The sequence below is a fragment of the Aphelocoma coerulescens genome, chromosome 14 (genome assembly GCF_041296385.1).
Source record: "Aphelocoma coerulescens isolate FSJ_1873_10779 chromosome 14, UR_Acoe_1.0, whole genome shotgun sequence".
In the NCBI taxonomy this organism is placed as follows: Eukaryota; Metazoa; Chordata; class Aves; order Passeriformes; family Corvidae; genus Aphelocoma; species Aphelocoma coerulescens.
Window position 1 is genome coordinate 8,730,979 of NC_091028.1, and position 24,150 is coordinate 8,755,128.

Here is a 24,150-nt window from a genome sequence, read left to right on the forward strand (position 1 = left end):
ACTCCATTTTGCAAAGTGTTGGACTCCCAATGCTCAGGGTCCCCAGTCCACCATGCCCCTTGGTGGGAACAAGCTGTGGCACCAGCTCTTACCATGGTCTGGAAGCAGGAGTGGAGCTGGGTCAGGAACGGAGGCTTCCCGGAGAGAGCCAGGACGCGTTTTTCCACCATCGTGCACTCCACATCATCGTCCTGGATAACAACGTCCTTCTTCAGGATCTTCACGGCGTAGAGCTCGTCCGTGCCCTTCCTCTCCGCCAGCATCACCTGCACGAGGGACAGGACACGTGTGGGATCAAGGGAAACGTGGATCTATAGTGCCTTGAGCTGAAATAGTTACAGCTAATGGCTCATTACCCTGGGGCTCCCCTCATAGCCCTGAGGAGAGCTGCGGGTGCCAAGCTGCAGAAAGCTCCAGGGGTATCCCCCGAAGATGTTAGGGACACTAAAGTCTAAGGAGTAACACATCTCCTCCCTCACCAACCTTGAGGAGCCCAGCCCAAGGGGTTTGATGATATCTGAGCCCAGTACACCCTCCTGCACCCTCACCCCTGAGTCAGGGCCTGGTTTGGCACCTGCACAGTGTCACCAGCACTGGGGGAGAGTGTCAAGAGGCTGAACACAGAGTCCATCAAATTACAAGTTGATAATAAATATTTAAAGTGGAAAAGAGTTAGTCTCTAGTGAATAGTAAAAACAAACCCATATGATTTTCTCTGCCTCACCCCCTCCCTCCACAACAGTGAGCAAACCCCATCATATGCTGGTTCATCGCCCAGCCAGGGCCCCTCTCAGCCATAGGAATCCATCCAACCTCCTATTTCCAACCAGTCCCACCCATGCGCAGGTTCATTTATTGCAGTAAATGGGATTCACTGCCTCTGCTGGTGCAAATCCCTCGGGTTAATCCCATCAACCCAGCGAGGGTCCCCTGCCCAACCCACTACACTCCATCAGCCTAAGCTGCTCCTTGGGCTGCCAGCAAATAAACTGACTCTGAAACCTCACTTTGCTTCCCGTTTTCTCTCTCACGCTCTCTCATCGCCTTAGATTGGAGCGCTGGGTGGAATTGAATTGCTTTTCATTTGAAGGAGTCGGCAGAAATCCTCCAGTCACATCAGGAACAGCAGCTTGGGAGTTTTGGAAATAAATTATGTGAAGTCAACATCGATACAGTGGGACTGAAATGTGCTTCAGGCTGGGGCAGATGGGCAGAGGACACATGAATGGGTCTCAGGGTGACTTTATAGGCACCAAGGATAGCAGAATTAACCCTCTCCTGTTCCAGCCCTCTTGTGTTCCACAGGCTGTCGGGGCACTGGGGGAGTCTCCAGCCCTGGAGGGATTTAACAGATGTGTAGATGTGGCACTTGGGGACAGGGGGTAGTGGTGGCAGTGCTGGCGTTAGACTCAATGCTCTCAGAGAGCTTTTCCAAGCCCTCTGATGATTCTGTGATTCCATTCTGTGGCAGCCTGAGGACCAGGGATGACGAGGCAGGGGACACAGCCCAAGGACAAGGTCTTTGGGGCCACTGACTTGTTTGAGTGCAGAGAACAGGGAGCAGCTCTGGCGCGTTCCCGGCGCTCGGCTGTGGCCCGGGGGAGCCTGGCTGTCCTTGACACGCTGCTTGTCAGGATTAGCTGGGAGGGGCACTGGGGCTCCTCAGTGCCACGTGCTCTGGAGAAGGTGCTGACATTCCCATTTCCGTCAGTGGGATTGCAGCGGCCACACGCCGGCTCATCCCGCGGCAGGGCTGAGCTGTGGGCTCCGGGAGCATCAGGGATGGGATTTATTCACCCGCTGATCCTTGAAGAACACTGGAAACCCAGAGCAGCTTGCTGTGGTGCTGGGATGGAACCCAGCAAGGCACAGGCACTGGGACCAGCTGTGGCTGCCCCTGGATCCCTGGAAGTGTCCAAGGCCAGGTTGGATGGGGCTTGGAGCAGCCTGGGACAGTGGAAGGTGTCCCTGCCCATGGCAGGGGGTGGCACTGGGTGATTTTTAAGGTGCCTTTCAACCCAAGACATTCCCTGTTTCTGTGCCAGGGCAGCAGACACAGCTGCCTCACACAGTGTCTGCACCTCTGTCCTCCCCTGTGGTTCTGCCCAAACTGAACTGGTTCATTGCCTCCATTTATCACCATTTTACACAAGCTGAGCTTTACAAGGCACCACATGCAGGTGCTAAAACCAGAGCTAATTTTTAGGTGACAAAAGCAGAAGAGCTTTGGCTGCTCAAAATTGGTGGAAAAGAAGAAGTAACCACTCCAGGAACATATTTTGAGGGGAAATTAAACCTGTTACCTGAGTGTAAGAGCATTATATACAATATCAGTTATATACAGACCTGCCTTGCCATCCACAACCCTTTCAGAGGAAAGTTAACTGAAGCAGGGAGCCTCTGAGCCTGGCATCTGCTTTTGCCCCGAAGGGACCATGCTGAGGACGTGGCTCCCACCCCATTCTGCAGTGCGAGGCGCAGCTTGGCTGGGGCACCACCATAAATGCAAAAACTGCTCAAGGCCACACATGGCTGTGAATGGTTCATGAAGCAGCTTCCCAGTGACACGACAGCCCTGAGCACAGCTGAGCCAGCCCTGCTCCCTGGGATGTGAAAGGCAAAAGGACTTTCCAGCTGCTGACAGTCAGCTGGGGCACACACAGGGAATGGCTGGGTGTGAAGTGTGTGCCCAGGAGGGCAGGCTGGAAACCACCCACTGCTGCACTCCTGAGGCACATCTGGGCTGGATTCCCCTCTCCTGTATTACACAATCCCAGAATCCTTTAGGTTGGAAAAGACCTCCAAGATCATCAAGTCCAAGCCAAGGTGCCCGATGCCCACCTTGTCACCAGCCCAGAGCACTGAGTGCCACCTCCAGGCCTTCCTTGGACACCTCCAGGGATGGGGACTCTAAATCTCCCTGAGAAGCCCCTTCCAAGGCTTGGCCACCCTTTCCAGGAAGAAATTCCTCCTGATGTCTTCCTGACATCTGAAGGTGTTCAAATACCAAAGACCCAAACAGCCGAGTGTCCCCAGCACAGTGCAGAGCCCAGGATGTGCATGGGTGACAGAGGGAGCAGGGACCCAGCCTTGCCCATGCCCTGCCCTCCTGCCATGTTCACACCGAGAGGAGAGCAGAGCATTGCACAGCTTGAAGGTTATCACAGCCCAGGAAAACTCTCCCACTGCACCGGAATCCAGAACTGCAGCGGCCAAAGGCTCCGCCCTGCTCAGCAAAACAACACAAACCCCGAAAAGCCTGACAGCTCGAGAGCACGACAGATTGATTAGCTGTAAAAATATGAGCAAGCCACCTAATTTCACTTTCCTCTATTTATAATACAGCAAAGCAAACCCAGGGTGGGCTGTGCCAAGCGCTGCCTCCCTCCGTGGGAGCGTCTCCCTGCCCGTGCCAGCCCCATTGAGCTGCCACCAGCCACGGTCCTGGGGAGCCCACGGAGAGCCCAGAGCACCAGGAGCACAGGGAGCATCTGTGTCCTGGGGCTGAACATGCCAAGCCAGGACCACACGCCCCCAAAGCCCCTATTTTCCAAGCCAGATCCATTTTCCACCCCCTAAACCCTGCTGCCTGTCTCGGGGGACCTCCATCTGCCAGCGTGCTCGCTGGGAAGCAGATTGCATTCTTTTTTAACTTTTTATTGATGCAGAAAAAAGCTGATATTTAACTTGATTTATTCCTGTAATATACAGTATTTGTTTGGGAATGCTCCAGCATAAGAACTGGAGATATTCTGAACATAGAGAAAGCAAGTTTGTCAAACTCCACCAAGGCCAACACGTTTGTACTCCTGACCCTGGATAGACGAGTGTGGAGAGAGCAAAATACTGAGCAGTAAATCTGAGGTCCTGATGCCAAAGGGTTAATAGAGACAGACAGAGGCTCACTAAAACAGTGTGATTATAGTCCAAGAGCTTTCCCAGCCAGAAGGGACTGGGAGGAGGGAGGCTGGCAGCAGGCAGGCAGGCACAGGAGCAGGTGCCAGCCCTGGAGAGGGAAGGACACGGTGCCAGCCTTGGAGAAGGATGGCAGGGCCATGGACACAACCAGCTGCTGGGCACACCAAGGGCTGGGGAGCTGCAGGGAGCTGGGCTGTTCTCCCTGCTCCAGGCCCCTTTGCCTGACTCCTCCCGAACATCTGGCACCTCTGGTTGCACAGGGAGTGGCTACAGAGCCGCGGCACCTGGGTGTCCCCGTGCCGGATGCCGGGGCAGCAGGGATGCCTGGGGAAGTGCAGGCACACGTGAGGGCGAGGCTGCATCTACCCGGAGAAACCAACGTGCTGTTTTAATTAGCGCTAATTAGCATATTTATAACATTCTGTTCCAGGGAACAGTTTCTGTCACACATTCCCTTATATAAGCCAGAGCCGACTGAGGAGTTTGCTAATGTTTCTCAAATTTAAGGGAAGAAGGCGGCGGGGGACACGGCACAACCACAGAGTTTCCAGATGCCAGGCACTGGGTTTGAAAGGGATGAGGTGTTGGGAGGGAGGGAAGAGGGAACATTTCTCTGTGAGAGCAGCACGGGCACGAGGCACGGGGCTTTCCTGCTCCCCGGGATGCCAACCCACAGCAAAGGGGTACCACGCCAAGCTCCAGGGCTCACGCTCTGGGTGCTGGGGACCATCAGGAGCTCCCCATTCCCTGTCTGTCACAAATGTTTCCGTTGATCTCTGAGCTCTCCACCTCTGGAGAGGGAGCAAATGCCTGTAGAGAAGCTGGGACCTTTCAAAGCTCCAGTGCCAGCAGACAGGCGGGGAAGGAAGGGCTGCTCCTGCTCCACCCCTGTGCTCCGGGGAGCATCCCTGTGCACCCTCCTCATCTCTGCTACCTGCCCGAGGAATGAGCCTGCAGGCAGAGCAATATTCCCTGCAATTAAGGCAATTCACTAATGAGAGTGGGGTTGAGCCAGCTGTCACACCAGCAAACACTGCACCCACCTCCTGCAGAGCCCCAGAGGCCCCTGGAGCGCTGGGATCCCGAATGGAAATCAAGAGAGTTGGCAAGATCCCAAAAAAAATGAAAGCTCCAAGTCACATAATTACCAGAAGAATGAAATTCTGTTACCACTCACAACCGGTCTGGGAAGTTAATTAAAATGTTCCTGTATACTTGTAATTATTAGGGAAGAAGAAAGCCCCAACCAAATAAGAAAGAGCTTTAAAGACACAGCTCATCCCCTGCTTCCCAAAAGGATGGATTTTGTGATGGTCTCATCAGACATCTCTGGTGTTCCCTGCTGTGACACAGTGGCCACAGTCTGGAAGGAGCCAAGCTGGGCTCCCAGCACTGTGACAACAGTGCTCCCAGTCAGAGCCCAGACAGGTCACACTGGAGCAGCCACCTGGCCACAAAGAACACGTGTTCAGTGCAGACAGTGCCAAGGTGGTACCTCACCTTCCCAAAGCTTCCTTTACCCAGCACCATCAGGAAGTTGAAATCCGAAAGCTTCATCCGATCCCGGCTGCCGTTGTTGTCGAATTTGGAAATGGCATTTCTTGTCTTCTCATCCGCAGCCTTGGAGCCGGTTCCAATCTTGGCTCTCTGCAAAGGTGGAGATGGGGCAGGGAGAAGAGAAAACATTACTGAGAACAGCAGGGAGAATGGGCATTATAAACCCAGTGGGTGCTCCTGAACTCCCACTTCAACAGCTCTTTCCCAGCTCAAAAACCACCCTGAGCCTCGGGAGCCTTTTCCATGGGCGTGATGGGGACAGCACCAAGAGAGGCACTGGAGAAGTTGCCAGCCCTGGCACATGGCACTGCTCAGCTGCTGCCCAATTAACCTCTGCCAGAACAACTGGGAATCACCCCTGCCTGTGGTCACCCCTGTCCCCATGCCAGCAGGACACAGCAGACTGCCATGCTACCCTACACCATGTCCAGGTCATCCAAAGCATAGGAAAGAGGCCTAAATAAGCTCTTTTGGGGCAAAAACTGGCTTCTGTCTCTTACCTCACCAGAAAAAGAGGGGTGAATATAAATACATTAAGGCAAAACATGGGACTTTTTATCCAGTTCCACATCCATTACTGCCCTATGGGTCCCTTCCATTTGAGATATTCTGTGATTGGATCTCATACTGGAGGGAATCACAGAAGAAGCCACAAATCCATTTGGAACAGTCCAGAACAGCCAGCCCTTCAGACAGCCAGCCAGCCCCCTCCTGCACCCCCAGCCATCACAGCTGTTCACTGAGGGCCCTCACAAAGCCCCCCATTTTTAAACACCAGACCCCACCAGTGGCCCGGTGCCTCCTCCCCAGGCCGGGGGCTGTGATGCGCAGATTCTCCTCCCGTAAAAGCTCTCACAATTTATTCCCTTTTAATTTATAGAAATGTGTGGCAGTGTGAGGCCTGTCCCGAGCTCAGCCTAGCATGAAATTCCATTAACCCGATCCCAGCAGTTCAATTTGGCTGCTGCTGGCAGCCCCTCCAGATAGCACCTCACAGGGAATCTCAAGCCTTTGCTGCTGCTAATTGGTTCTCCCAAGGTTCTGCAGGCTGCAGAATTCCCCACTCAAGGTCACCTGCAGCACCTCTGAGCATCTGAAAAGCTCCTGCAACTGAAAACCTAAGGAATGGTCTCTGGGATTTTCACACACAATTGGTGTGACCACGGCTCTGCCCCGGCACATTCCAGGCTCCAGCACACTCCGCTCCTCACTCCCAGTGCCAGCACAAGCCCAGCTGGAAGGGGATTCCCTGCCTGAGACACTGACTGCCCCCAAGGAAGGAGTGGGGAACATGCAGCAAGGTGAGGCGACAGGTGTGCTCTGGTACCTCTGGACAATGCGTTTTCTGATCAGTAGACAACTCATCATCTGACTTCCCAGACCATTTTAACACCACTGGAACACCATGAAATACAATAAAAGCCAGGGGCTAGTTCTTTGTAGAGCCAAAAACCATTGGTTGTAGCCAAGTGTTGTATTAGAACTGTCTTTTCTTGGATATTCAGGAAAGTTGTGTGTAAATAAGATAAAAAAGGAAGGAGAACAGGAGCTAACTCTCCAGTCTCTGGTACAATTACAGAGTTCACGCTGAGAACCATAAGGGCAACTCTCTTATTTCTGTATGGCTCATTGCATGTAAGCCTCCAGATGTACCACACTCATTCCCAGGGTTCTGTGGAGATTTCAGCTACACTGAAAAATAGCAAAGATCTGCTAATTCAGCAATGTCTGGATCAATCATTCAGCAAGAACTTCCATGGCTTATTAAGAAGTAAACAGACATTTCTCCTTGGAGCCTCTTTGGGGAGTTGGACCCTGCTCCATGTTCCCTGTACTGCCAGGGAAAGAGCTGGCAGGGAAAGTCCCTTGCCGGGGGTACGGCAGGCAGGCAGTGAGGAAAAACCCCTGAGTCCAAGAAAAATCAATTCACCTCAAATTTCTGCCTCAGTTCCTCGTTTCCTTCTTCTCCCTCGGGAGGCACCGGGACATTGAAATACTCGCCCTCCTCCTGGCTGAGCAGCTTGAACCTGGAGGGACAGAGAGAACACGGGGTGAGGGTGGCAGGCGGGGCTGCAGGGAGGCAGGACCTCCCCTCTGCTCCAGCACAGCTCTGCTTCTGCCATACCAGCATCCAGAGGACCCTTCCCCAAAGTCAGAAGAATCCCCAAACCATCCTCCTCAGCAAGCCCCAGACCCTCAAGGGGTGGAGAGATGTTTATGGGTCTCTTGCTGTCCTGGGGACCCCCACAGCCCAGGGAGCACATCCACTGCCTGCTGTGGTGGGCACACAGAGCACTGGCGTCACTTCCAAACCAATCCTGAGCCCAAACCCCACAGACAAGCACGTGTTTCTCATGACAGCCACGGGAACAGGTGTGGGCAAACCCCCTCTCCACCAGCTGCCCCACGAGGACAGCACGTGGAACGTGCCAACACTGGGCTGGAGCTGCCAACCCTGAGCACACACACAGGATGCTCCTCCAAAAGAGGTGAAAAGCTTAAGCAGCAATTACCAGAGATCGTGGAAATGCCACTCAGATCCCAGGTGTTTCACCCTGTGGGGGGCACAGCCCAGCCCTGGCAGCGGAGGCTCCGCGTCCAGGATGGATCTTGGCCGGGTGTTATCGCAGAGGCTGCTCCAGGAACAAAGCCCTGTCTGCACAGCACAGGCACAGGCTCTGCCTTTGAGCTTGTTTTCTCCATTAACTGCAGTTGTTTAGATATGAAATATAGATCAGAGCTCCTTCTCCTTTGCTTTACTCCAGCCAGCACTGTTACAAGGAAAATTACTTACATCTCCACTCACACGATTTTTAAAAGGCTGGAAAGTGCTCAGGCTTTGGGCTGCGCCAGGAGCTGGCAGCGCGTGGCACACACACACCCTTACAGGTGACTGGGAATTCGGGGGGAAGTGACAGCTTCCTGCTGTTTTCCAGAGTAGGAGCCGTGTCCCCATCAGGGCCTGGCCATGCCACTGTGCCACACACTGTGCCCAGCTCAGCAGGGACAGGATGAGGCTGGAGAGCAGTAGGAGCACCTGCAGCTCTGCCCAGGAGTGGCACAGTGTGGGCACCTGACCCACCTAATTCCTCCTCCTCCTCCTCCTCCTCCTCCTCCTCCTCTCCATTCTCTGCTCTCAGGGAGGTATGTCCAGCTTCTATGGTGGAAAAACCAGTCTGGGGTATTCACTCAGCTTGGGAATGCAGCTTAATTACATGCAGGGCTTAGTCTCCAAAGGACATTCAGTGTCTCTTTTCAATTATTACACTCGCCATGGACAGGTAACACAGCTCTCAGGCACCAGTGCCTGGGGGAAAACCAGGGCAATAAGGCACCATGTGTCCTGCTGGGGGAGATAAAATGGAAATGGAGACACCCATCCAGGGGTGTTCCAGACCCACTGCGTTCATGGCTTGGTGCTAACGAGCAGCTGTAATCACACACGTTGTAACTCCTCCTTGTTCTGAGCAGTGCCCTCCACAGCCCACCAGCTCCAGCCAGGAGTCACAGCTCAGAGGGGGCCCCCCAGCACCCCCTCCCAGCCCTGCTCTCCCACACACCTGAGGAAACCATGGTGTCTCTCCAGTACAGAAACTGAGGGAATCCAAGCAGAAAATGCTGGAAAATGCCTGTTTGGCAGATGCTGGCAGGCAGGGCTGGCTCCTCCCCAAGCCCCCACAATGAGACCCCACGGGAGCACCAGCCCTTCAGGCAGAGCAGTCCTGGGTACCTGTGTGTGCCCCTGGGAAGGAAAAACCCCCCAAAGCCCCCAGCCCAAGGACATGGAGGAGGTCCCACAAAGCCAGCCCATGCTGGGCACTCAGACACTGCTCTGGCACCTCTGGGCACCACACAGACAACTCCCATGGCACCAGTGACCCTCACCAGCCTCAAAGGTGGAGCAGCACCTTCCACAGAGCTGGGACAGGTGACTGGAGCAGAAGGAAGCTGGCAAGGTCTGAGGGGCTGCCACACCTCCCACCTACAGCACTCTGGGCTGCTTTGTGCCCACAGTGTTCATAAAACAATCACATCTCACCATCCATCCACTCCCGACTTCTGCAGCTCAGAGATCCCAAAGGACAAGGAGCCCATGAAATCATTCCTGCTGGTCAGATCCCAGTCCCAGATCTCCACAGACAACCGCCTGTCTTTGTCCGCCTCTTTCAGTTGGCTGGAAGAGAGGAAGAGGAAAGGGATGGTTTTATCCTGGAAGCTGTTCCCACACCACCGTGTCCCCTTATGCTCCACAAGAACACAGATTCAAAGGGAAGGGATGGTCCTCAAGGCCTGTTGAGGTCTCCAAGATTTAATTTCCCAGGTACATCCAATTCACACAGAGCATAGAGTTCCTGCCCTGACACACTCGGCTTTGAGCGGGGTCAGGGCAGAGGTTTGAGTGCTTCTGTGCCACTTACAGATCAAAAAGAATCATTTCTCAGTTGAATCAGCTCAATCCTCTGAATAATTAAATCAGAGCAAATAAAGTCACATTAATTCTTGGTGGTGAGAAAATTCACTTTGCAAATTTAAATGTTTTCCTTGTACTTACAATTTAAATGTCTCATTCCACTCAGGATTCAGGGAGCACTTGATAGTTTTGGTCTTCTGTTTGCTTTCGTTTTTGGGGTCAGGGATTAGTTTAAGCTTCACGTAGGGATCTGACAAGCCATTAGGGTCCATAGGAACTAGGTTTTTAGCATCTCTTACTGGGGAAGAGAAAAAGAATTAAATTCAGTATTCCAGCTATAAAAATACCCAACAAATGACAACTTCCCTGTGTGCCAAGAGTAAGTGTGAAAATAGTGATTAAAAGCAGAATTAAACTGGATCTGTGCAGACATGGGCATTACATGAGGAACGACATAATTAACGCCGAGCAAACACAGCTCTCTTGGATGGGGGAGGCTGCAGGGTCGACTCAGGAGATTATTTTTACTTTCTGACAGGATGATTTGTTGTTTGCTCTCAGTTTTAAGCAGTTTAAAGCTGATTTGTTTCCTCTTGCCCCTTGGGAAGCAGAATTGCACTGATTTGTGAGGGCCTGGGGATGGAGCTTTCCTCGAGGAGTGGAAACAGCAACGCAGTGGCAGCAGGGTGGAAGCTGGTACCCAAAGGCAGTGGAGCAGCAGCGACCACATCCAGCACCCAGCTCGCCCCTGGGGCCCCTCGGGCTCAGCTGCCATGGCCCTGGGGAGCTGGGGGATGCCCACAGGGCACCATCACTTGCCCACTGGGCAGTACTGCCCTGGCTCCAGGGCCGCAGCGTCTCCTCCGGGAAGCGGGAGCAGAGTGGGAAGAGCGAGCCTGAGGTGACTCAGCTGCTTGTAATTGGATTGCAGCTTGGACAAATTAAATACAGCCAGGCTGAGCTGAGTCTCTTCACCCAGATTAAGTCCAAAAGGGTCTGACTGCCAGGAGAAGGATCTTATCTTCCCCCCCAGCCTGAGCAGAGATATCAGAGATGGGAAGTCTGATGGGTCAGGATAGAGCCAAGCCATAAACTGGGGAAAAACTGTTTGCAAGGAAGCCCAGAGCAGAGCTGCCTCCCCAGGTCTACACAAAGCCCAGGGATCAGGCACAGAGGGTCCTGCCATGTCAGGAACAGCCTGAAATCCCAGCAGGTCCCACCAGCAGCTCTGCTGTGAGGCTCACGGAGGGCTCAGCTTCACCCCCTAATCCCAGGAGGAGGAGGAGAGCTCCAGGTGTGTGTGCAGCACCACAGGATGTCAGAAGGTGCTTTCAGAGTCAGAAGAGTAAAACCAATTGCCCAGTTCCCAACTCACTCAAGGAATTTCTGATGAGGTTGGGAACTAGGGAGTTTTGAAAAGCGAATTAATGCCCCAAAATCTGCCATCTATTGCTGTCCTCCTGAAGCACTGTCCAATTTCCAGCTCCACGGAATCACACTCGTAGCCAAAATTCAACTCTGCATTTATAAACAAGCTCATTTATCAAACGTGACAGCCCTGACAGCAGCTTGTGAGACAGGGAGAGGTGTGAGCCTGCCGGGAGCTGCCGGCTGTCCCATCCATCCTGCAGCTCTGTGCTCCCCACACCCTTGGGAGGAGGCACAGCCACAGCCACCTCCTGCCCCTGTGGCAGCAGGGAGGGAATGACTTCATCCCCGACAGTGGCACAAGGGACCACACCGGCGATGCTGTCATAGAATCATCAAATCCTCGAATGGTTTGGGTTGGAAGGGACCTTAAAGCCCATCCAGTGCCACCACTCTGGGGCTCCCTGTGCACCCCTGGCGCTGCCACGGCAGGGGGAACGATGCTCCCGGTGCCCTGCTGAACTGGGGCCTCTCCACGCACCCACCCTGGGCTCTTACTGCCTCTTATCATCTTCCTGGCTTTAAGATGATCATGAAAATGTGCTTTCAATGCCCCTGCCCACCTGCAGCACGGGGAGCTGCAGGAGCCTCAGGGAAGGGGAGGATAGCCCAGTGCCAGTCACAGGACTGGGCACCAACCAGCAGCACCGAGGCAGGGGTGTGGGATGGTCCTCGCTGGTGACCTCACCCTTCACCTGCCCCAGGGTCAGCAGAAACACCCGAGGACCCTCCCTGTGAGCAGCAGAACAAGCCCAGGGCTGGAAGGGGTCGCTGGGCTCTCACATGGCCGGTGTCCCCTCACTGGGAGGAGACACAGAATGATGTCACACGGAACCAGCTCCGACTCTGCTCTGTTTCATTGTCCCAACAGCCAACACAACTTCCTCTGGAGACTAATGAACAACCCTCTGTTGTTTATCAGGCCGCCCTTCGCTTCTTTAAGGAACAGGAGAAGCCGTTCCTGGCCCTCGCAGTTAATCAGTTTATGCCCTGAAGCATGAGATTTGATTACCTCATGTTATTATCTCAGCGTGCAGACCTCAAAATTTCATTAATGGGAATAATTTTATCTATTCATTTAAAAAAACCAAAATGCTTCTGCTTGACCTTAAGAAACTTCCTGACTTTTCAAGCAGAAATCAACAATTAAGTGAAGGAAAAATAAAAACCTGGAGCGGCGCAGCAGCGATATCTCACGGCAGGGGAGATGTGCTCCTCGCCAACATTTATGGCATTTATTTGACAGTTAAATTTGATGTAAAATAGTTTTACATCTCTCATATCCTGACAGTTTTGTGCATCATTAAGAAGCAGTAACATCATTATCAACAGTGATGAGTAAGAATATTATGATCCCATTTAAAGCAAGTCCTAAATCACTCAGGGCACCAAGTCTGGCCAAGGAGATGCCACTGTGGGCTCAGGCCATGGTCAGGATGAGATGTTGGTAAGTCCTGGACATCTCTGGACGAAGGGGTTTAAGGAGGCAGTGCTAGCAGTGCCCTCCTCCTCTACACAATTCCCGTGGCAGTGGGGACACTGCTCCACTGCCACAGCAAGGAGATGTCACCCATTCTGCCTTGCAGGGCCAAGGCAGGCAGAGCTGGGTGAATGATATTTGAATAATTTATTCTGCAAAATTTGCAATAGCTTCTCAATAACAGTTCAGACAACATCTCTGAGTTACTCCAGCAGCCGTAACCGCGGAGCGGGCTTGGGAAGAGACACCCACATCTCCAATGGAAAACGTGGGAAGCAGCATCAGTCTGCCACACGCCCAAAGCAGGAGGGAGCATGGGCTCTCCAGGCAGCTTGGGGAGCACGGAGGTCATGGCCAGGAGCTCACTGTGGCTGTGAGAGCAGGGCAAGGCCCCTTCCCCAGCTCCCAGGGTTTCAAGGAAAGGCGAGATTAATACACTGGATAAACAAACCCCAGAAAGTGATTTCCTAAATATGCCACACGGGGCTCATTTTGATGTGAAATTAAAAAAAAGCCCACAACAAACCCACTCCTACCCTGCTCTCCAGCCAGCTGCCATGGGCTGTCACATCCTGTCCCCTCCTCTCAGAGCACACAGGGCCACAGAGCGTATTCAGTGCAGGAAGTTCTGTTCCCATTGCCCTCCAAAGGAAAAGGCACTGCCACAGGCTGCCCAGGGAAACTGGCTGTCACATCCGAAGGGTTCAAGGGCTTGGAGAAACCTGGTCTAATGGAAGGTGTCCCTGCCCATGGCAAGGGCTTGGAGCTGGATGGTCTTTAAAACAAACCACTCCAGGATTCTATGGATCTGCAAAAAACCCTTCCAAAGCCTGGCTCCCTGCAAGGAGAGGTCAGAGCTCCACCCCATCATCCCAGCCCATCACCTCTACTGGCCCTCGATTCCACAGCTCTTGGATGGGATTTTGGGGAGGGAAGGGCCCTCAGGCTGACCTGCAGCACTCATCTTCCTCCCTGCAGCAGCACCAACATCCCCAGCCAGGAGCAGCCCTACCCCAGCCAGCACCCGGCACTCGGATTAATACCCTTGTGAGTTAAAACTTTTAATTAATGCTCTGATAACAATATATTTGCACATGTTCATACAATGGAAAAGGCACAGGACTCATTATGGCTGCATCTGCCTGGGCCGGTGATTATTAATTAACGCACTTCCAGCTCGTTTATTTAATCACGGCATAATTGGTTTCAGTTTTGGTCACTGTTTTCCCTCATCAGGAAGTAAATAGGGAAGCTCCGGTGCCGGCAGGCACTGCCAGGAGTGCCGGGGGGCTCAGCTGGCACCGTGGGCCCAGGGCTGCCAGGGGGGTTCAGCTGTGCAGGAACCACTGGGAACATCGGCACGTGGCCAACATTCCCGAGGGACAAGAGGGAACCCGAGATGGTCCCGTCAGGCAGCTCTTGCAGGAGCACAGGGCACCCTCTGCTCCACACACACAGGCAAAGGCCACACTGGAGATTCCCCACTGCCCACACATACCCTGACCCCACAGCATAAACCCTTCAGTGCGGCCTCTTAATCCCTTTTAAACTTGGTACCTTTTAGACCTTCTCCCTCTACCCCACCGCTCCCCTGAGAGGAGAGATGCAGGAGCAGTGGGATGCTCTGACACACGATGGACGCAGCTCCCACCGGAACGTGGTGGGAAGAGCCGGCCCTGGAGAGGAGCCGTGCGCAGAGTCCTTCACGCAGCTTCCACCCCGGAGCAGCAATGGCTTTAATGGACTCCCAGCCTTCACACCCTCCCCACCCTCCATTTTCCAGATGCAAATATTCATGGCCCTTAATACGACAGGCTCAGCATAATCTGCACTGGAAGCTTTGCTGTTACGGAAGCAGAACTGCGCAATGCCTCGATGCCACGTTAATTTGCTGTCATCTCCTACTTTGTTCTGCAGCTTTTTCCCACTAATAAGACACTTGTTCAAAGCCCAGAGCAGGACATGGACTGTGAATGTGCATTTGCTCCTGTCCCACACCAGCCAGGCAATGCCCTGCCTGCTGCACGCCTGCCTCCTGCACCAGGGGCTCAGAGACACATCCACATTCTAAATATTGGGAAGGAATCCTTCCCTGTGAGGGTGGGGAGGCCCTGGCACAGGGTGCCCAGAGCAGCTGTGGCTGCCCATCCCTGCAAGTGTCCAGGGCCAGGCCGGGTGGAGCTTGGAGCAACCTGGTCTAGTCAAAGGTGTCTCTGCCCATGAGCTTCAGAGATGAGTTTTAAGGTCCCTTCCAATCCAAACGATTCCAGGATTCAATGATTCTATAAAAATCTGTGTTTGCCATCGGGAGTGAACGATCGGCTTTACAAAGAAAAGGGAAAAAAATCACAGTAAGAAAAGAAAAAAGCACAGAGCTGAAGAGCATACGGCAAATCCCTATTGAATTTGTCAGCTCGAAGAGGAAAATGCAACAGGAGTTGGCCGTGCCCGTGCTGCCGCCTGCAGGCACCGGCCCTGCCCTGCCCGCTCCTCCCTGCGCCGGGCACCTTCCTCACGTCACAGATGGGATGCTCTGGCCGCGGGAAAGCTCCCGAAATTCCTGGGCAAGGGTCCCCCAGCTGGTGAGACAGCGAGAAGCTCTCCCCCATCACAGCAGCCCCGTTTTCCCGAGCAGCGGGACCAAAGGTGGGCTCACCTCCGGCCAGTGCTGCCTCCCACCCCCGGCTCCGGGGCTGCCCCTCCCGTCCTCGACGGAAACCCAGCCCCTGCCCGCCCCACGCTGGGGTTCCTGCGGAAACGTGTAAAGGGCATTTCCCACCAGCAATCTGCTCAGAGGCAGCCTGGCTCTGCCCCCGCCCGCTGCCTCCCCGCCGTGCCCCGCCGAGTCCCCGCAGCGCAGCCAGGGCAGCTCCTGCAGGCATTGCTGGGGTTGGGGAATTCCTCTAGGGTCATCCAGTCCAGCCCTGCCAAGGCCACCAGTGCCCCACGTCCTCAAGTGCCACATCCACGCGGCTTTTAAATCCTTGTAGGGATGAGGACTCCACTCCTGCCCTGGGCAGCTGTGCCAGGGCTGGGCAGCATTTCCATGAAGGAATTTCCCCAATATCCAACCCGAACCTCCCCTGGCACAGCCTGAGGCCGTTCCCTCTGCTCCTGTCCCTGTTCCCCGGCAGCAGAGCCCGAACCCCCCTGGCTGCCCCCTCCTGTCAGGGAGTTGTGCAGAGCCACAAGGTCCCCCCTGAGCCTCCTTTGCTCCAGGCTGAGCCCCTTTCCCAGCTCCCTCAGCATCTCGTGGTGCTCCAGCCCCTTCCCCAGCCCTGTTCCCTTCCCTGGACCTGCTCCAGCCCCTCAGTGTCCTCCTTGCCGTGAGGGGCCCAGAGCTGCTCCAGGACTCCAGGTGGTCCCTCTGCAGTGCCAGCACAGCACTGGGTGGCTCCCTCTCCTAAGGGCTGGGTGCCCACTTGTGCTTCGAGGGCCATCTGGGCTCCCCAGTGCCCAGCTCTCCTCTCCCAAAGCACTTCCACTCCTCCGCCAGCTCCATGGCAGAGCTGGAGAGCTCAGTACGCTTCCCTTCCGTTCTGGAAAAGCCAGCAGCTGACACGTTTTCACCAACACCTCCATAAGGGGCCAGAAATAAAACAGCCTTTCAAAGCCAGCTGAAGAAATGAAAATCCAGCTGCACAGAACGGGCCTGGGGAGCTTCTGCCTCCGGAGCGGTGGGAACATGGTGCCAGGGAGCCTGTGGTGCCAGCAGGAGGGTGAGCTCTGCACCCCACTGGCATCTGATGGAGACTGGAGGGAATCATAGGATCATTCAGGTTGGAAAAGACCTCCACAGTCAGTAAGTCAAACCTTCAGGAAGGTGCCTGGGAAGCAGGACTTCTGAAAACATAGTTCTGCCTCGTTCACTGAGGCTGTCCTTTAAGGACGAATAAAACAAACAAAAAAAAATTATAAAATCCTCCTCAACTTTTTTCCATTTTTCATTAACATTTTCAACAACTCTGTGTTTTATTTGAGAACACTCCTGATGGCTCTCCCCAGGGGACATGCACCCATCAGAGCAGTGAGGAGATCTATGGGATCCCACAGAGCCCATCCCACAGAAACAAACCCTGGGGATGTCACGGCTTCTCTGACTGTGACAGGATGTGAGAAACCAGACTCCTGCAGGAGAGCCAGCCAAGGGCAGTGGGATGATGGAGAAGGATCCGGTGTTTCCATGGGTGTCCCAGCCTGGGCTCCCCGGCCCACTCAGGGGCACTAGCCCTGGCAGCGTGGGCACAGGGGAGGCACTTCACACCCCTGGCTTTGACTCATCCGGGAATAACCGCGACAGCTCGGCCGCCCCTGCGGAGCTGAAACGCCCGGAGCTGCCTGGTCACCCCGCGTGGGCAGGAGCCTCCTTCCCCACACGGCTCAGCCTGCACCAGACAAACCCACAGGGACTGTCACTGCCGTGCCCACGGACAGCAATCCCTGCCTCCGACCCCGCTGGCACTGCTTCACAAGACACCAGCCCCCAGAGTCACATCTTGGTCTGGTGTCCCCATACTGGGGACAAGAGGCTTCACAAGAACATGGCTTAATGTTTTGTGAGGTGCTTATAGGTCATGGGGGAAGCATTATTTTCTGGGAACTCAAAATCCAGGTGGCAAAAGCCTCTAGAGATGGGAAAATCCTGTTCCCTGCCACAAACCACGCCCTTCCCAGGGTCCTGCAGACGCTGAAATTTTACATCATTCAAAAAGCCCTTTGAAAAGTCCGTGACTGGAAGTGCCATCAATACATGGAGCCCTGGAGCCCCAGCCAGGCTTTGCCAGAGGGCCGGAGTGTGCCCGGAGAAGGCTCAAAGCCTTGTCCCCCTTGCCAGGGCTCCTGGGCACTGACAGCGGCCACTGCACGCCCTGGGCAGCCCCTGTCATGCACGTACCTACGACGGTGAGCACGTCCTTGTCGATGTCCGCCCGGATGTAGATCCGGCCCCGGCGCTCTGTGTGGTCCGTCCCGCACAGGCTGGGCACGTTCATCACGCAGCGCTTGTGCACGTTCATCATACAGGCTGGGGGACAGAAGGGGACACTCAGCACCCTGTCACCGCTGCCAGGGCTGTGAGGAGGGGATGGGGACAACCTGTCCTCCTTTTAAACCGGGATGTTGTGAGGGACTCTGGGATAAACACACAGCAAATGGACCTTCAAAGGCAGCTGGAGACTCCACAGAGCCTGGGCACAGGGACCCACCGCCAGCAGCTCTGGGTCCTGCCTGAGAGACCCCAGGGCTTTGGGCCCTTGTTAAAATACTTGAGTTCTGCTGACTCATTAAACTTCTCTTCCCTCACCCCCCGGATGCAATGCCAAGTGCTCAGCTGGATCCACCAGGAGCCAAACAGGGGCATTAGAAATTACCTGTGTATCTGTATACACACAGAGAGGTATAAAGATCTATCTATATATAAAGATACATATATATGTATTTACATTTTAAAACAGTTCACTTCCCCTTGGCAAGATGCCCCAGGTTCTAAGGAATATGCTGTTCCCACGACAGCCAAACTTCCCTATCCCTGAGCAAGGAGCAGCCAAGCTCGCTGCTCCCGCCGCCAGCGCCGGCACACGCTGCATGTCCCAGTCCCCTTAAATAGGAACATACAGGATTAACTTGGAAAATTACTGATTCCATCCTTTCCCTCTGCTTCCACCCCCCGTTTTCTCCTCCCTGCGCAGCAATTCCCCCGCTGGCAGCGCCGGGAGAGGCGGCGGCACCGCGCGGCCACGGCCACAGGGTGTCACTCGGAGCCAGCGCTGGAGAACGGGCGTGCGGAGGGGCGATGCTGCAAGGATGCTGCGGGGGGACGAGGGGGGATGCAGGGGAGGATGTGGAGGGCGGGTACTGCAAGGATGCTGCAGGGGATGCTGCTGTGGGGGTGCTTCTGGAGAGGGTGTTTGGGGGGATGCTGCTGCAGTGGGGGCTGTGGGGGTGCTGTAGAAAGGGATGTGGGGGGATGCTGCTGCAGAGGGATGCAGGGAGGTTCCCCCCATCTCAACACGTTTCCCTCCTCCCTCCCTGGAGCAGCCCCGGGGGCTCCCCACACTGGGTGAGAAGGTGCCCACTTGTGCTCCTCGGGCACTCAGAGCCCTGCAGCTCCACACTGGGGGCAGAGGGCACAGGCTCTTGGCTGCAGCCCAGGACTTGGGGTGCCTGAGCCCCCCATGGGGTGCCTGAGCCCCCGTGCTGCAGCCAGAGCCCCCATCCCGTCAGTCACTTACTGTCACATTTCATCCCCTGGTGAATGAGCCCGTACAGCAACGACCCGCAGTGGTCACAGAAGGTGGGGCTGGAGTACGTGTGGATTTTAAATTTGTGCTTGCTCCGGGGATCCTGGGAGGGAAATAAAGGACAAAGATTATAAACTTCCATCCAGTGTTGGCAAGGCACCCCTGCTCTTCCCATTCCAAGTGCCAGCTGGCTCCGGAGGTGCTGCTAATGGACTTCAGTCAACTGCCACTGACTCGTGGGGACCTTTTCCAGCAACCTCCAGGATCCAGCTTTATTCCTCTTCATATGTGTTGCCATAACGATGAACAAGCAATGCACTGGCTTGGCTGGGGATTTACTGTTTTTCAACAACTCAGTCTTAGCATGGAAAACACCAGGTGAAATTGGTAGGTATGAACCAACAGAAGGGCTGGACACTGCCCAACTTCCATGCAGAGCAGGAAAAACCCATGATTCCATCTATATTAAGCCTGCCCAGGAAACATCTCTGTGCTCTGGTGCCAGCCCTCCCCTCACACTCCCAAGCATTCAAGCTGCTTAGGGGATACTTTAATATTCTGAGCTTTCTTAAAAGCAAGGGCAGATTTTTGCCCAGCAGCAGAGGATGCAGACCCAGTAGAGCCCAGTTTATCCCTTTATCCCTTGTTGCAGGCACCGGGCAAACTCCTGGGCTCCAGCAAGGATCAGCAGGAGTTAGAGCCAAACAAACCCAAATCATGGAATCCCAAAATGGTCTGGGTTGGGAGAGACCTTAAAGCCTGTCCAGTTCCATCCCCTGCCATGGGCAGGGACACCTTCCACTATCCCAGGGTGCTCCAAGCCCCGTCCAGCCTGGCCTTGGGCACTTCCAGGGATCCAGGGGCAGCCACAGCTTCTCTGGGCAACCTGTGCCAGTGAAAACTTCCAGAAGAAACAACTCAGCAGGGAGATAGAACCAAGCACTGGAACAAAGCACTGTGGCAGAGCAAGGGTTTGGCATTTCTTGGTATCTTCCATGCAGGAGAGGACAGTTCTGGGAGCTCGGGAGAGCCTGGAGCAGTGGGGCTGCGCAGAGGAGGCTGCTGGGGCTCCACACCCCTGGGAGCAGCACAGGAAAGAGGGAAGGTTCCGGCACAGAGCAGCTTGATTTCATCTCAGGTTAATTGTTTAAGGGTTAGGGATGAGGCTCAGCTCCCGGCTCTGTCATTTGAGCTGAGCAGCTTTTTAATGGCCTGGAAAGCTGCCCGGGCATTAGCAAAGACACCTTTTCAGGGCACTCCGAGCAGAGTAAATAAATAAAGAGTGGAATCAGAAGCGAGCTATAACATCGCTGCCAATACATTCCATCCCCCTGAAATTAATTTCCCAGCACTGTTGCACTGGAGCTTTCAGCTGCATTAATCACCAACATTCTGCTTTATTGCTCAGTACCACAGATAACCCCAACGGCACCTGGGATGGGGAAAACCAACAGAACTTCCTTTAACTTGGTCTGTGCAGTGCCAGGGATTGATACAGGCTTCAGCCAAGGCACTGAAACTGGAAATATCTCACATATTACCCCAAGGAAACGGCTTCCAGACACAGCTCCTAGCAGCTAGCAGCTCCTGTGCCAGCAATGGCATAAGGAAGGTTGAGGGGATAAGGGGTCACAATCAACCTGTCCTCTGGACAAGCAGCCAGTTCTGTCCGTGACTCTGTAGGTCTGAAAGCCTTTTGCGTTCCTCAGACATTTGTAAGACAGCAGAGAAATTAAGCCTGGATTTTAGGCTAGAACAGGAGGTGGGGGGAGTTTCTCCCCATGAAACTTGGGGCAGGCAGCCAAGAGGCAGCCTGGGCTCAACCTTGACGTGGTCTGGAAGGTTCCTTCCAACCCAAACCATGCTGTGATCCTGATTCCCTTGCCAGTGTCCTGGGAGAGAGGAGGTCTCTGGCTGTCCGGTCCTGCATCCTGCAGAGCCCCTGGGCACAGCACCCCCCTGCATCAGCCATCACCAGCTTCCCTCAGCAGCGAGACAAGGGCAGGGGAACGTGGGGCAGCTCTGGGAGAAGCCACGTGCCAGCGCGTGACACGAGAGGGATCGCCCCCGAGCGCTCGGCTGCTGCGCTCCCTTCCAGAAACAGATATTCCTGTTTAGGCAAGTGAAAGCTTCAGTCATTCATAAAAAACACAAGCTTTAAGCAAAAGGAGACAATTCCCACTTCATGCGAAAGATGTTGAATTCCCACTGGAACCCAGAGTTCGAGAAGCCGGAGCTGGAAAAGCAAAGTGGCAAAACAGGCTGGGTTCCCCAAACCAGCACCCCCTGCCCAGAGCGGGGATTCACCTTCTGCTCCCACCCCCTGCTCCAGAGAGACCCACACCCAGAGGGGCAAAGCCCAATGGCTGGGAGGGTGATGGAGCAGCCAGGCCTGCAGAGAACAGCTGCTGGGCTCTGGTGGAGAGTGGCTCGTGTCACCTTGACCAAAGCCTTAGAAAGAGCCAGAAACTGGCAGTTCTAGGGATCGTTTTTGAGCAAGGCTGAAGTCGCTGTACAAAGAGACTATTTTTGTACCACAGAGACAGGACTGACGAGGACACTGCGTATGCAGATGCTGAGACTTAAAACAAGAATGGTTAAAAAGAAGTTTGCCAATAAAAGAAAAACCTCTTCTCCTCCCCCACCAGCACTGAGCCAGCCTGAAGAACGGGGCAGGAACAGCTTTCTTTGGAGCAGAGCTGGAAAATGCCATGAGGAGAGCCAGTGCATGGCAAGGCCCTGCCCTTCCCTTCCCAGCCAGTGCTGCCACAAAGCCAGCACCCCTCTGCACCAAAGGACGGGAGCAGGGACTGGGGTGGGAGCCAGGGAAGACGAGCAGCTGCTGTGGCTTTGAGCAGCAGGCACTGATCCAGCAAAGGTGGCAGAACCCACCTGGCTTCTGCTCCCCAGTTCGACAGCAGGTTACTGGTCTGAAACGAATCCCATCCCTGACCCTGAATAACTGCATCTGAAGTTTCTCCTGTTTCCTTGTGTAAATAAGAAAAAAGTTCCTCCCTGTGAGGGTGAGGAGGCCCTGGCACAGGGTGCCCAGAGAAGCTGTGGCTGCCCCTGGATCCCTGGGAGTGTCCAAGGCCAGGCTGGACAGAGCTTGGAGCACCCTGGGATAGCGGAAGGTGTCCCTGCCACCAGCCTCCCAGAGCACTGGAACTCCAAATCTCCTGCAGCAAGAGCCTCGGGAAGGGGCAGCTGGACCCACACAGACAACCAAGGGTGTTTGAAACCTCTGCACTGACATTTGCTGCATTTGACAGAACACAGAGCTTTGTTTCGAGATTAGAGGCTGCTGCTTTCCCTGTCTCATTGCAAAGCAAGCTTTAAATTATCTCTCTGAAGAAGAATTAGCACAGTTCATGTGAAGAGACCATTTTAAAGTGAATTTCATAGTGATTTAAACAGCATAACAGCAAATACAACACAGCCATAGCTTACTGCCTGCACTCAACAAACCCTGGCAGGGACATACACCCAAAATCTCACATTTGATTCCCACATTTCCCGTGTGGAAAATCCCCTCGGTATGCAGGGAACAAGTCACAGCAGACAGAAGTGGTCTGTCATCCCTTCCAGGGAAAGCATGGATTGCAAGAGGCTGGGTCAGGGGTGGCAGTGTGACTGCTCCAGGTGGCATCCTGCCACTGTGCCAAGTGGTTCTTACAGACAGCAGGATGTGGGAGAGGGGAAGATGAACTGGAGACAACAGCATCCACCAGAGACAGGGACCAGTCCTGCCTGGGAGCTGCTGCCCTGACCATGCACCTCCTGCATCTCCCCACCTGCCTGCACAGGGCTGGAAAACACCTTTGGTGAGAAACAGCTCCACGTACCAGCAAAAACCACGCAAGGAAGTTCAGGAACAAGGGAGTGAGAGCGATGGGTGTTTGTGTCAATGAGAAGAGCCACAATAAATCACAAAGACAGCACTCAGAGGAGGTTACACACAAGAGCAAAACAGGTCCTGTTTGGGGCTCAAGCAGGGGTTGGAACTTGGTGGCCTTTCCAGTCCCTGCCAACTGAATCCAGTCTGTGATTCCATGATTCTGCAGCATCTTTTCTGCCACTCTCTCCTCAGCAGCCTGCCCAAGCCTGTCACACTGTGAAGGCACTCTGACATTGCTGCACCAGTGAGTGACACCAGAACTGTTTTTCTGTAGTTTACAGCGTTCCAGTCCCAGACAAGCTCCCAGAGCACAGGGCCCAAGGGCACAGGGGCTGTGCGGGCAGCGGGATGGAGGCAGCAGGAGGAGGCAGCTCCTGGGGAAGGACCAGCAGCAGACACGGCCACGGGCACCGGCACCGCGCTGGGGCTGCTCCCGTGTCAAACACAGGCTGCCCCTGGCAGCTCCCAGTAAGTAAATACATTTTTATTGACAAAAGATCTCATCCTCTCGTCAGACAACTGCAGAGGGATATGGATGACAGTTGTTCTTCTCTGGCTGCTGCTGCCAACACCAAATAAAACACTCTCCTTTTCTGAGCAGCAGAAAAAAGCCAAGCTCAGCTGCTCTCCCAGAGCAGCATTTGCATCTCAACATCCTTCAGACACATTTGGTAACTCACACATGCTTTGAGAGTCATTCTATTGCACCTCCAGGAGAGGGGGGCTCCCACGGCACCTTCCCTGCAGCCTCCAGGTGCTGGAACAGCACAGAGACCTCCAAAACACCTCCCTCCTACAGGACCTCCACTGGTGCCACCCGGGTGGGCACAGGCTGCACTACCCACCTCATCACCTTCCCAGTGAGGGACAAACCCAGCTCAGCCCCAGCCCTGGGACTGCAGAGCCATGTGAAGGGCATGGACTCATCCAGCTGCTCCAGCCCCTCCTTCAGCCAGCAGCTGCATCTGAGCTGGGGTCACCAGATACCCCCTCCCACTCCTGAGACAACAAGAGAAGAGCTGCTCAATCACAGGGCTGAAGCCATAGCAGCCTGGCAGGAGAAAGAGCCGGGCTCCAGCGGGGCTGGGAAAGCACCAGAAGGTGCTGGGAGGGAGCAAGGCAGAGACATCTTCATCCCACGGGAACTGTCAGCGGCTGCCGGCGGAGCAGCGAGCAGGTGCCCTCGCTCCAGGGGCAGATGGCACAGCACGAGTGCTGG

At 54.6% G+C, this 24,150-nt stretch overlaps 1 protein-coding gene across 2 annotated transcripts in view; it reads right to left on the reverse strand.

Moving 5' to 3' along the window:
- The window catches only part of PRKCB (protein kinase C beta), a 95,807-nt gene that overhangs the window by 25,461 nt on the left and 46,196 nt on the right, over positions 1–24,150 (reverse strand). For both annotated transcript variants that reach the window (XM_069029697.1, XM_069029696.1), the window contains exons 4-10: positions 19,025–19,136; positions 17,689–17,817; positions 10,028–10,184; positions 9,515–9,649; positions 7,406–7,502; positions 5,419–5,565; positions 93–266 (exon numbers count right to left, since the gene is read on the reverse strand). In XM_069029697.1, coding sequence (XP_068885798.1) covers positions 93–266; positions 5,419–5,565; positions 7,406–7,502; positions 9,515–9,649; positions 10,028–10,184; positions 17,689–17,817; positions 19,025–19,136 — 951 coding nt within the window. The remainder of the gene's footprint in view (positions 1–92; positions 267–5,418; positions 5,566–7,405; positions 7,503–9,514; positions 9,650–10,027; positions 10,185–17,688; positions 17,818–19,024; positions 19,137–24,150) is intronic.